The following is a 13,248-nucleotide window of genomic DNA, read 5'->3' on the forward strand; positions in this document are numbered from 1 at the left end:
AGGAAAGATTGCTCCTGAGAAAGTTATGTTAATTCAATTTAAATGTTTTATGACAGGTTGAACTTTAAATCAGTATGGTTATGTGGAAGGTAATAGTTTTCATGTATATTTACGATACTGGGTTATAAAAGGAGTCATAAGCTCCTCCCAAATAAATGCCATTCAGTGTCTCAATTATACTTTAGCCCTTTCTTTTGTAGTATGGCTTGAACTTTATGAAACTGAATAGAGTTCTTACCTACACCATGGAAATTTCATACACCATTTAATATTTAGCATTTTGTTTAGTCTCAAAAAATTGCACCAGCTGATTTATGTATTTTTTTTTGCTGGCTTGTGGGAGATAACTCTGACTTTAGAGACAGTTACAAAAAGAATTCCAATGCAGCAATAGGTGTGGTAGAGATATAAATGACAGCGTATAGCTAGGGTTATCAGAGACCATTTCAGGCACTAGAAGGTAGAATTTGTGATGGGCTTTATGAGCAGGTAAGTACAGATTAGCTTGTGGCTAAATTGTAAGAGATTGAATGGATGGTATTTCTATAGGGGAGTTAGTTTGTAGGAAGGTATAAATGTAGTAAGTTATGTCTGGGGGCTGGCTTTTTTTGTGGGGAAGGGTACAGAGAGATAATCTTAGTTGTAGATCACAAGACATGTTGGATGATGATTTCATGAAAGAGTATTCAAGTCACTGTGAGCAGGATCGAAAGGCATTCTCAGTTTTTCTTTTTCCTCCGTTTTATGTCGCCCCTCACTACTTTCTCCCCAATCCCAGCCCTTAAGAAGTCATTACCTGCTTACAAAATTAACCTGTGACTAAATGGTATGTAACAGCATAGTAACTGGATGTTTCCTCTTTCAGCCAATATAAGACACTACTTTGGTAGTGGGTTGGAATTGACTTGAGAATCTTTTTAAACCCAGTTAAGGTATGACAGTTGAAACACAGTGGCCTCTCTACTGACATTACTCCAAAGTCAGGGCACTACTGTGGACCCTGTCACCCGTCCCCTATATTGAGTAGCATTCAGGTTGCCCTAACATCGTAGAGTGAGAATAAGGAAATTCACCTTACTTTGTTGAACAATTAACAATTAAAACATAAAACCTTTGGAAGATTTCTGTTTCCTTATCAATTCTTATACCCTATTACTAACAAATCTCCCACTAAAACTACTATGGCATCCTTAGTCCCTTCCAAGTGTAATGTTATGATTTCAACTAAACTGGCATTAAAATGACCAAAATACCCACTCAAGTGATAAAATCCTAGAGGGGTATTGAGTTGATTTTTTCTGCTTACAGTAAACTGCAACACTCTTATTTGCTGGTGTAAAACTATTAAAAACTAAAATACATGCCATGAAAGCAATGTGTAGTCAGATCTCATCTGAGATCTCCGTACTTTACCGTACTTGTACACGCAACACTCTAGCATTAACGTTGTGTCAAAATCCAACTTGCTACATTTAGTTTTCTTGAAACAGAATCTATCTCATTCTGTTTCTCTATCAGTTTATCAACTGCCCAGATAACAAAGAACAAAATGATTTTAACATCTAGATGGAGTGACTAGCTGGGAGTGAGTCATGGTTATAAGAATAAAGACCTTAGCCTTTATGACAAGTGTAATCTCGATATCAAATACAGATTGTTAAGGGTCTGTGAGAAATGTGTTAGCTAATTAAGACTCCCAATTTCTCTTAATTGCCTACACAATTAGATGTAGTTGCTTAAAAGGAGGTGGGTTTAGCTCTATTAATTAGTTGTATTGTTTACAATGGAGTTTACATCAAATAATTTTCTCCTGTGTTCCAAAATAGATGAATGTTAAACTATGTCAAAGAAACTTCTGGCACACATTCATATTTATCTCAGAAAATCCTAGATAATGATACAGAAAATATTTTCCTTAGGTGCCTGGCTTGTGGGTAATTTTTTTTTACATATAAAGTGATTTTATGACAAATTTTAGTTTCTTCGAATGTACATTTTCTAGATTTAATTTGAAAAGATAACCACAATAATGCCTTGTCTCTTCCTGACCCCCCCCCAAAAGTTAAACAGTCATGAAAATCTTGTTTAGTTACACCAGATATGTAAATTAAGGGTTTTTAATAAACAGCGATACAGAAAAAGGAGTGGAATAAAGTGATTTGAAAGGATGAAGCTACATGGAATTATCTAAGGAAAGAAGTAAGCTTGAAAACTTCACTGTAAGAAGACTTTTTTTGCCTAAGCTAGTATATGTTTACCCAACCCACACCAAGAGACCTAAGATGCAGATTTGTTTCCATGGGTAAATCTTACCTCTTTGGAACTCAGTTTCTTACCTGTAAAATAGGGGTGAGAATAATGTATTTTGTAGCATTAACATGTTTGCAGTATAGCAATTTGTTGTACTAAATAGAAACTCAGAAGTATTCGCAGAATAGCTTTATAGATAAAATAACTTACAAGTGTAACAAAGACAAAATATAAGAAAAATAAGTTTCCAGAATACAGGTGTCTTGAAGTTGCATCTCTGCTGATAGTTACTGGAACTAAAGCTCCGTTAAGAAAACTATACAGCCAGAAATTGAGTTTCTGATCTTTCTTTCTTTCTTCCCCACATCGATGACAATAAAGGAGGAAAGACAAATGGATCTGAGCCTCAGGACCTGGTTATTTTCATTTGGAGAATTGAACAGTTCATGGACGTACTTCCTGTTTCTGGTTGAAGGCTGAAGCATTTGCCAGGCCCACTGGTCAAGGCTCTGGGTCTTGCTTTTAATGTTCTCTCTCCAAAGAGAACTGATATTGCTCAAAGGAACTCTTACTGTTCCTCAGTCCCTGCCTTGAACTGTCAGTGTCAGACAGGAAGAGCAGAAGGTAGAGGAATGCCTTTAAGAATTATAGCGGAGGGCCTCCACGGTGGCGCAGCGGTTGAGCGCTGGGTTGCGAAGCTGCCCGAAGCCTCTACAGCGCCGGTTCGATCCCCGGCAGCTCCCCGGCCACTGAAGGAGGGTCCCACATGGCGCGCAGACCTCTCCTGCCGCCCGCTGCTCCCCTCAGCAGTGTACTTCGGTCCTTCTGCCTGTTCTGCTCCCAGCTCTCACTCTGGTGAATTCTCTCACCCTCCCGCGCTTCTGACTGTACCCAGTGCTTGCATAAGTAAATAAATAAATCTTTTTTAAAAAAGAAGAATTATACTGGAGGGCAGGAGAGCTAAAGTAGAAATAATTAACATGGAATGCCCATCATTTTCCAAGTACAGTTGGCAAACTTCACAGATATTTTCTATTTGAACTCTTAACAATTCAGTAGAGTGTAAGTATTATTACCCACATTGTAAGAGTCTCAAAAAAAGTTGACTAGGATTGTTAAATTGCTAGGGTCACAGAGGTAGTAAATGACGATAAGAGTTATGATTTGAATCCAGGACCTTAAACCCAACATCCTACGTATGTGAAAAATAAATTTACTTCATATTTATATGAATTTATCTCTTTCAATGTATCATTACCTTAGGAACTTTCAGTTTTTCAAAAAGGTTTAATAAGAAAAATGATTTTCAGTTTGGTAGAGCAAGGCAGTTTTTGAGGTTTTTAAAATTTGCCTTACACTTACCACTGATAGTCAGCAAGTGTTCTTTTCAAGAAGTATGTTGTAATGACAGGGACAGGGCTTACTAAGATTTTTGGGCTTTTGAAAGATTTCAAATGAATAAACTGCCCCATAGCTATGGTCAGTAGGAGTGTTTTGCTAACAGTTATTAAAATTGCCATGAACACTTGGGCTTTTGAATTTTACTAAGAGCAATGTATTTACAATGCCACTTAAAATTTAAATTCTGTAGACAAGAGAAGAAAGGAAAATGGAAGCAATTCTGCAAGCTTTTGCCAGACTTGAAAAAAGAGAAAAAAGAAGAGAACAAGCTTTGGAAAGAATCAGCACAGCCAAAACTGAAGTTAAAACTGAATGTAAAGATGCACAGATCGCCAGTGATGCTGAAGTTATTCAGGTATTACCCTCAGGCCTAGTTTTATTTTCACACTTAAACAATTCTCTAATAAAATCTCCATACGTGATTTAATTACTGTCATAAAAGAATTTCTGATGTCTGCTATTAGCCTTCAATATCATTTCCAAACCCTATGACAATTCAGATTTGAGAGAGATTTTACTTGCTTTGTTTTTCCTCTGTTTAGACTGTATCAGAATTCCTAAATGAGAAAATGAGCTTCTGAATTAAATGCAATTAATGCAATTGTGTATTTTAGCTTCTCATTTATATATAAGCACAGTATCAAATTACATTCTGTCCCTTGTATTTTGAATTAGGAACAAGCGAAAGAAGAAACTGCTAGCAAGCCAACCCCTGCCAAAGTGAATAGAACTAAACAGAGAAAAAGTTTTTCTCGGAGTAGAACTCACATTGGACAGCAGCGTCGGAGACACAGAACTGTCAGCATGTGTTCAGATATCCAGCCATCTTCTCCTGATATAGAAGTTACTTCACAACAAAATGACATTGAAAGTACTGTACTTGCTATAGAACCAGAAACTGAAACTGCCCTAGCAGAAATAATTACTGAAACTGAAGTTCCAGCACTTAGTAAATGTCCTACAAAGTACCCCAAAACAAAGAAGGTATGACTAGATGAATTAAGAATTGTTTTCTAGTAAGTCTTATGTTAAATAGTCATGGTTTAAAATTTATATCTTATAAGGAACAGAAGATGCATAGTTTAAACTTAAAGAATGAGAATTGCAAAACTATAAAATCAGTTAGTTTGCATTACTGTGACAAATATTCATCAAGCCTATTATGTTGCAATTCATGATTTCTTTAATTTTGCCTATCCTATATCCAAAATTTACACTTCTCTGGTTTTAGAGGTGGTAACCTTTATTCTTTTTATTTATAATAAATTCCATTGTCTTGGTAGATTGCAAGAAATAAATGTGAAGAAACTGTTGATTTCCATAGATTATAAAAGAATAAGACAATTTATAAGGAAGAGTAGTTTTAGGCCAATTTGTTGTTAAACATCTGTGAGAAACTTCAGATTTAATGAAGCAATTAATGGAAAGCTATTCATGGTAATAAGCCGACCAGCCTAAGCTTTATAGCTCAGAAATAACAGAACATTTTATGAAACCTTTAGCCCCTGCTCTTGAGTACAGCAGTTTGGAGCTGATACCCACGTCGTAATCTTCAGGCTTTTTGGGTTAAAGATTAGACTAAGAATGGATCCTTCTTGCACATTTTTATAACAGTACTTTCAAACTCAATTTACCTTGTCTTTTTTCATACAAAACAGTACAATTTGTAAGACTATGAACCTATGACATATTTAGCAAATACTAAGACAAACCCAGAAATATACTTTAATAGCAAGTCAGAGGGCCTAGAGATAAGCTCTAAACTGTCCTGTTCTATTATCTTGATTACAAATGACATAATCCCTCCTCTTTTTTTTTTTTTGTTTTCTTTTCCCTCTTTATTAAATGACAGTGACTAAAATACTGTGGTGCTACAAACTTATTTAAACCCTGTTTTAAATAAGGTTTCTAAATCCTATCTGAGTCTCTAAAAAAAGCCTCTTTTGCATGTTTCACTTGATAGCATTGTTATTTTAAGCATACTGCTTGACAGACTACCAAATTACCACGATTTTGCCTAACTAAAGGCCTCTATTTAATATATAGTATTTTATTCTGAACCAGATACTCTGAGGACCTTCATGTTATTTGTCACTTTAAAAAAAAAAAGGATTTAATTACTCATGCATACAAGAACTGGGGTGTAGGTACTGGGGGGGGGGGGTGAGAGGAATTACCAGAGACAGAGTAGGGAGTACAACAGGCATGTATACTGAAATATACTGCTGAGGAGAGTAGCAGGAGAGATGGGAGAGGGTCTGCCGCCCCATGTAGGTAAGCTCCCTGGCTGAGATAGAACTCAGGCCACAGTGGTGGCTGGCCATAGCTTGAGAACACTGACACTTTAACCCCTGTGCCACCAGGGAGGCTCTATTTGTCACCCTTAATCCTCACAACAACCCTATTTATAGAGCTGGTTTCTATTATAACCTTTCATCTTAAAGTTATGTCCAAAGAAAAGTTACATAATTTGTTCAACCTCACACTATAAGTTGCCAAGCCAGAAGTCACACTTAGACATTCTGACTGAAGACTCCATGTTCTTTAACCACTATATTCTATTGCTCATCCTACAAAGATATTTCTTTCCTATATAAGGGGGAAAAGATGTCAATGTTTTTAGTGATAATGTACCCATGTACATTATCAGAGATTTGTAACTTTCAGAGATTTTAATGTGTTTCAATATGTGTGTGAGAATGTGTGTAAGTGTGCATACTGCCTTCCCATGTTTTCTATAAATTGTATTTATAATAAAGACCATATCCTTTGAGAACTGGTTACAGAAAATAGGAGTAGCCCACACAGTAAAGAAAATATGCTTGTGCTGAAGAATGTAATCCTCATTCCATGCCCATTAAAACTGAACTTTACTAAATAATTTAAGTAAACAGGTAAGTAATCATTTTACTTTAGGATCAGATATATTTATTCACAAAAGGTTAGGTAAATTTTTAAACTATGTGAACTTAAGAGATTTCAAACCCCTTAAATCGTGACTGTGAACGTTGACAGTTTCTTTAAAGCGGATATGATGGATAAGGAGGATAGAAAAATACTGCCTAAAATTATTTTTTTTAAAAAATTAAACATTTTATACCTATAATAGAACTAATAAGCCTAAATTTACTGTGTTTAAGAATGATAATGAAGTCTCCTAGATTTTACTATTTTATAGAAAGCTACAATGTGTTTTGCTCTTACAGAGTATTATTGTGTTAAAAGTAGGAATTAGGAGATACCAGAATGACTTAATTTTTTTTGGCATCCTATGTCAACTTAAATTATTCAATATATGGTATTAGAAAATATATCAATTTCAAATTTAGTATTAGGATATTGTATAGAAAGAAGAATCTGCAATTATTTATTGAACCAAATTTTTATTTTCTCTAGCACTTAGTCAATGAGTGGTTAAGTGAGAAGAATGAGAAGACAGGAAAACCTTCAGACAGCCTTTCAGAAAGGCCTCTGCGCATAACTACAGATCCTGAAGTGTTGGCCACACAGCTCAATTCTTTACCAGGTCTCACTTACAGTCCTCATGTATACTCTACTCCTAAGCATTATATTAGATTTACTTCACCATTTCTTTCTGAGAAAAGGAGAAGAAAAGAACCAACTGAAAACACTTCTGGCTCATGCAAGAAGGTAAACTTTTCTTTGGATATCAAAATTTAAGATGAGCCAAATGTAAATTCCTTATTCCTTACTACCATTTCTAATAATGAAATGCTTTTGAAATTGGCTTGACATTTATAGGCTATATAAACAGCAACAAATTGATATCATTTACTGTTTTATGTATTTCAGCGATGGTTGAAACAAGCTCTAGAAGAAGAAAACTCAGCAATTTTACATAGATTTAGTTCAGCCTGTCAAGAAAGATGCAGAAGTCCTACAGTCAATGGTGAAAATAAAAGTCCACTACTATTAAACGATAACTGTTCTCTTCCAGGTAGAATTTCTTTTCAGTATTGTTTTAGTGTGAAGCACACGGCAGGATATAATAGGACTTTGTAACAATCATATTCTAATTATTGTCTGGTCTACAAAAGTAGTTATTAATTAGTACGTAGGTCGTCCCCAACTTAGCAATAGTTCAGCTTCTGATTTTTTCAACCATACCATGGTGAGGAAAGCAATATGAATTCAATAAAAAGCTTACTTGAATTTTAATCTTTGCCTAGGTTAACAACAGAAATAGGACATTGTCTTCTGTTGCTTAGCAGTGACAGCGAGCCACGGGTCCCAGTCAGCTGCACCATCACAAGAGTAAACAGTTGTTCTGATATTTTACAGTGTTGCCAGCATCTTTGCTACAGATGGTCCCCCAGTTTTGACTCTTAATGTTATTTCCAGCTTAACAAGTTTATCAGGGCAGAGCCCTATCCTAAGTTGAAGATGTGTCTATTTTCTCTTTTGTGTCTTCTAACCCTTTGGGAGAGTTAGGGGTTAAATTTTTGCCCTAGTTTATGGCTTTTAGGCTGGCTGCTTTTCATACAGATTTTAAAGGTTCTTAGAAATCGGTTAAGTTAACCTGTTCTTTGAAGATTTCAGACTGCTCAGCTCTATAGTCCCTCTGGCACATAATGCTTGGTAACAGTGATAGTTTTAAAATACCCTGAAAATTTCATTTTGGGGTGGTCATTGTTGATATTTTCATATTTCAGATTGTAGGACATACCAGCTGTATAATTTTATAAAAAAATATTGTTTCACCAACAGATTTAACTACACCACTGAAAAAACGAAGACTTTATCAGTTGCTAGATTCTGCTTACTCAGAAACCTCCACACCTACTCCTTCACCGTATGCTACACCAACTCACACAGATATAACTACTACAGACCCATCATTTGCCACCCCTCCACGGATAAAATCAGATGACGAAGCTTGTAGAAATGGTTACAAGCCCATATATTCACCAGTTACCCCAGTAACTCCTGGTACACCAGGAAATACCATGCACTTTGAGGTGAGAAGCTTTAAGTTAAAAACAAAGTTTCTAATTTATGGGAATGGTTTTTGTTTAATAGCTCCCTTCTCCCCTCTTTAATAACTTACTGAGTAGAAAAAAGTTGAAGAGAAGCTTTGGAACACAGATGTAGGTGAATTTAAAACTTTTTACTCTAAGTTGGGCATGAATTTTATATGCCAAGCCATACAATGTCTTGTGTGTTGAATTGCCCTTACCATAATTATCCCATACCGAGAAATGGTTTTAAGTTTAAAATCATGGCGTGTGTAGTAGTTTCTCATTTCTGTCGATAGCATAAATTTAGTCATTTATTTTAGTTTTCAATTCTAACCCTAATTTCTTTTATATAGAATATTTCTTCCCCAGAAAGTTCTCCAGAAATTAAGAGACGCACTTACAGTCAAGAGGTAAGCAGTTATTTGTTCACAAGGGTTTAAATATTTAAATGTGACTTCATCCTAGTATCATTTTTTCCCTTAAGTTGTTGTTAGATTTTGAAATAAAATCACAAGCTGTGGTTATGTGTGTAATTTTTCTCTCTTTATTTCTGCAAACAGGGATATGAAAGATCTTCAACCATGTTAACGTTGGGGCCTTTTAGAAATTCTAATTTAACTGAACTGGGTCTGCAAGAAATAAAAACTATTGGCTATACCAGCCCTAGGAGTAGAACTGAAGTCAGTAGGCAGTGCCCTGGAGAAAAGGAATCAGTGTCAGACTTGCAACTGGGACTCGATGCAATCGAGCAAACTGCCTTACATAAAACCATGGAAACACCTACACATGATAGGACTGATGCTAATAGCCAACTGGACTCTGCCCACTCTGGACGGGGCACGATATATTCTTCCTGGGTAAAAAGTCCTGACAGAACAGGAGTTAACTTCTCAGTAAACTCAAATTTGAGGGACCTGACTCCCTCACATCAACTGGAGGTTGGAGGCGGCTTCCGAATAAGTGAGTCAAAGTGCCTGATGCAGGATGATTCTAGAGGCATGTTTATGGAAACATCTGTGTTTTGTACTTCAGAAGATGGGCTTGTCTCTGGTTTCGGACGGACTGTTAATGACAATTTGATGGATGGAAGTTGCACACCCCAGAATCCACCACAAAAGAAAAAGGTTACAAATTTAACAATTTATAGTCCTTTTAATAGTGTTCTTTGTACTACTAAGGGTCATGTATAGTATGTGTTATGGAAGGCATTCTTAGACATACTAAAATTTGGTATACAAATCTCTTAACCTATTATAAATGTTCAATTAGAATGTTCACAGAAGTAAAAATTTCTAGAGATATGGAAATTTTACAAGCAACATGACTTCAGACACTGAAACCTGAAGATAATTTAAAATTTTCACCAAAAGAATAACTGTTAAAAATACTTCCCAACCAAATAAACAGTTAAATATATTGTTTGTTTTCTTATCACCCTTATGTAACTGTATTTTAAGAACAGGCAATTTATATGCGGGGTAAACGCCTCTTTTCTTGTCTGCTATTTAGGCCAATAGCGATCATGTAACAAGTTTCTTGATTTACCACCGTTATTTGGTTGGCTGACATACTGAAACGATTAGAATGCCTTATTTCAGAGGAAATGAGAGAAACTAAAACACTAATTTTATTTGTTAATAGGCTTAATGCTTTACAAGTCAAAGAATTTTAGTGATGTGTGCTTTTAATTTTTGTAACAGAGTCCAGTTGGCAACTTTGTGGGAAGCAATGTAGTATAGTGGAAAAGAGCACGGGCTTTCAAGTAAGACCTAGGTTCGAATCCCGGCTCCAACACTCACCAGCTGTGAGACCTTGAGTGAGTGAGTTACTCAATTTCCTCATCTGTAAAATGGGGATGATAATATACCTATTTCATAGGGTTGTTGTGAGGCTTAAATGAGATAATGTATGTAAATCATCTAAATACAATGCCTAGTATATAGTAGGCATTTGATAATGGTTAATTGCTATTATTTGTTCAGAATCTAATTATTTTACATAATTTCCCTAATGTAAACGTAATTCTCCGTAGAAAGAAAAAAATAGATTGAGGGTGACTTATAAAACAAGAATAAAAGATTTGCTTTTCCTTATCTTTCTGAAGGTTTCTCTATTAGAGTATCGTAAGAGACAACGTGAAGCTAGGAAAAGTGGCTCTAAGGCAGAACACTTTCCACTGGTTAACGTATCACCTCACGCAAGTGGAAACTTAAGCAACAATGGTGATGGGTGCACCAACAGAAGTGAAAATGGGGAGCAGGTAGAGAGCACGACTAGCCTACCTTTGCCCACGCCAGCTACGGTTTATAATGCTACTTCAGAAGAAAGCGGCAGTAACTGTTCTGTTAAGGAAGCTTCTGCCAGTGAGAAAAATGAACCGGAAGTTCAATGGTAAGCCTGTTTCAAAAACCTACCGGGTCACTTTAGAACTCCAACTAGTGTGAATACGTCATTATTAGTCTTCATTATTTCCTTTATCATCAGGGTCCGATTATGTAGGAGGTCTATTTGCCAAGATCTGAAGTATGCCACTCTGAAAAGAACAAGCTTCCTTAATGAACTATTTTCCTGTTTGTTGTCGTTCTCCCAAGGCTAATAAGCAGATTTCTGGTCATGCTATTGTAAGATTCTCTTTGGTGAATGGCTCGTAAGCCAGCTGCACATCTGCGTGTGTTAAAGGTTCACGGAGTTTACGCCTTGATCATTTTCACACAAGTATTCACCTCCAAAAAAACTATCATAGTAAACATGTCTACAGTTTCTTTATAACCCTTACCAAGCGCCTTGAAAGAAAACCCACAGCGAGTGTTCAGTAGGAACAGAAGCTGCTCTAGGATGGGTCTTGGCAAAGGGCGGGAAGCACATTCACTTTTGCTCCTTTGTCCTCTTGCCCCTCAGAGGTCGGAGTAACCTTACAGTCCTAACAAGGCAATTTGTGAGAGCTAACTGGTGCCTTTGGTAATCTGAAGTGACATTCTGAACATTAATAAACTACCCTACAAGCCCCCCCCTCCCTTCCTTCCTGAAGAAATTAAGACAAAAGGAGTGGAAGCTGAGTGAAGTTCTTCTCATTTCTTTGAAGACGTCATGTGTGGACGCTGGCGGGGGGGGGGGGGGGGGGGGGGGGCTAAGCTCTTTTTCAAAGATGAACACCACAAATACGAAAGAGCAAAAGCCTTCGATGTACATTTTGACCATCCATGGAAAAGAGAAGCAATTAGTGGGCAGCAGCTTCTTTGAATTGATAATGTGATTTGATTTTAAAGGACTGCTTCAACTTCCGTGGAACAAGTGAGAGAAAGGAGTTATCAGAGAGCTTTACTTCTCAGTGATCACCGAAAAGATAAAGATAGTGGTAAGTCATGTTGTTCCTTGCCAAGAAGTGGAGTCAGCTAATCACTCTGCACCCTTTTTCTTTGCAGTTCTAATGTTCTCTTTGGGTCTGCTTCTGCTTCATCTCTAGGGGGAGAATCACCATGTGTCCCATGTTCACCGAGTCATGTCCCGTCTTCACCTTCATCTCATTCAAATCACATTCCCCAGTTGCAACTCAAGGGCCCAGTCCCTTCTTTCAGTGACCGTATGGAAGGTCAGTAAACAGATGACCTATCGTGGTTATTGTTTTTACGTGCCTTTTTAAATCAGAAAGGAGAGTTTCTATAAAAAGTTAGTTTGAATATAGTAGCATGTATATTGCTTTACATTGTTAATAAAAAGCAATATTGAGCATATAATTACACATTTACTGTAGGTTTCTTCTGCTTTACAGATCCTGACCCAGAAATTCCAGAACTCACAATTACAAATGAATGTCCATCCCCAGATACTTCTCAAAATATTTGTAAAAGTCCTTCCAAAGTGAGCAAGGTAATAACACTGGCGTTTGAATGTGGCTATTTGGGCAGGCTGCAGAGTTTTTTGTTGTATCAACTCCAGGTTTGTCATTTCTATATACTTAATTGTGTTGACTCCTTGATTCATCCTCTCATCCCGAGCTTACATTTTGCTCCAAGAGTGCCACCGCTATTCCGGTGGTGTCTAGGAAACAGTCTCTAAAAACAAATAAGGCAGGTGATAGCATTTGTAAAGAATGCTCTCAGAGGGCAAGATCTTTGGAAATCATGGTTGAGAAATCTGAGATTTTTTTTTTTCTTTTTCCTTAAAGATCATCATCTGTACTCTGAAGGAATTTAAGTAGTCTCGTACTTATGTAATTTCTTCCCAAACATGCAAGGTATATTACAAATCAAAACTGTTTGGGTAAGCAGCTGTCTTCACCCAAACCAACTTCTCAAGACTGGCCATAGAAAACACTAACAGAATTGAAGCTTGCTAAGTTAACAGTTTCAGAGGAAGGCTTCAAGTCGCCTTTTCATTATTCAGGGGGGAAGGCAAGGCAAGCTTAGGGACCACTGTTTTCTTGTCTTCAGTAAGGAAGGTCAGGGAATTCAGAAAGTAATGAACCAGCAAGGAAACTGACTTGTCAGCCTCTGTCATTGTCTCAAGTAAGTAACCACGCCTCAAACCTTATTCCCAAGCCCCCTTGTAAAATCAGCAACATTAGATACCGGTGAGCGTAAACCTCAAAGTACGTAAGATGTTGATATGATTTGTTTTC

The 13,248-nt window shown here is 36.8% G+C and overlaps 1 protein-coding gene across 2 annotated transcripts in view; it reads left to right on the plus strand.

Annotated features, from left to right (window-relative positions):
* The window catches only part of KMT2E (lysine methyltransferase 2E (inactive)), a gene marked incomplete at both ends in the record, with an annotated part of 49,417 nt that overhangs the window by 34,648 nt on the left and 1,521 nt on the right, over positions 1–13,248 (plus strand). The window contains 11 exons of one of the 2 annotated variants that reach the window (XM_084230849.1): positions 3,842–4,006; positions 4,327–4,635; positions 7,048–7,302; positions 7,465–7,609; positions 8,380–8,630; positions 8,984–9,040; positions 9,191–9,754; positions 10,735–11,021; positions 11,897–11,985; positions 12,094–12,219; positions 12,400–12,497. In XM_084230849.1, coding sequence (XP_084086975.1) covers positions 3,842–4,006; positions 4,327–4,635; positions 7,048–7,302; positions 7,465–7,609; positions 8,380–8,630; positions 8,984–9,040; positions 9,191–9,754; positions 10,735–11,021; positions 11,897–11,985; positions 12,094–12,219; positions 12,400–12,497 — 2,346 coding nt within the window. The remainder of the gene's footprint in view (positions 1–3,841; positions 4,007–4,326; positions 4,636–7,047; positions 7,303–7,464; positions 7,610–8,379; positions 8,631–8,983; positions 9,041–9,190; positions 9,755–10,734; positions 11,022–11,896; positions 11,986–12,093; positions 12,220–12,399; positions 12,498–13,248) is intronic. The other variant, XM_084230850.1, reaches the window with a different exon arrangement.

Source organism: Talpa europaea (genome assembly GCF_964194135.1).
Source record: "Talpa europaea genome assembly, chromosome: 3".
NCBI classification, from domain to species: domain Eukaryota; kingdom Metazoa; phylum Chordata; class Mammalia; order Eulipotyphla; family Talpidae; genus Talpa; species Talpa europaea.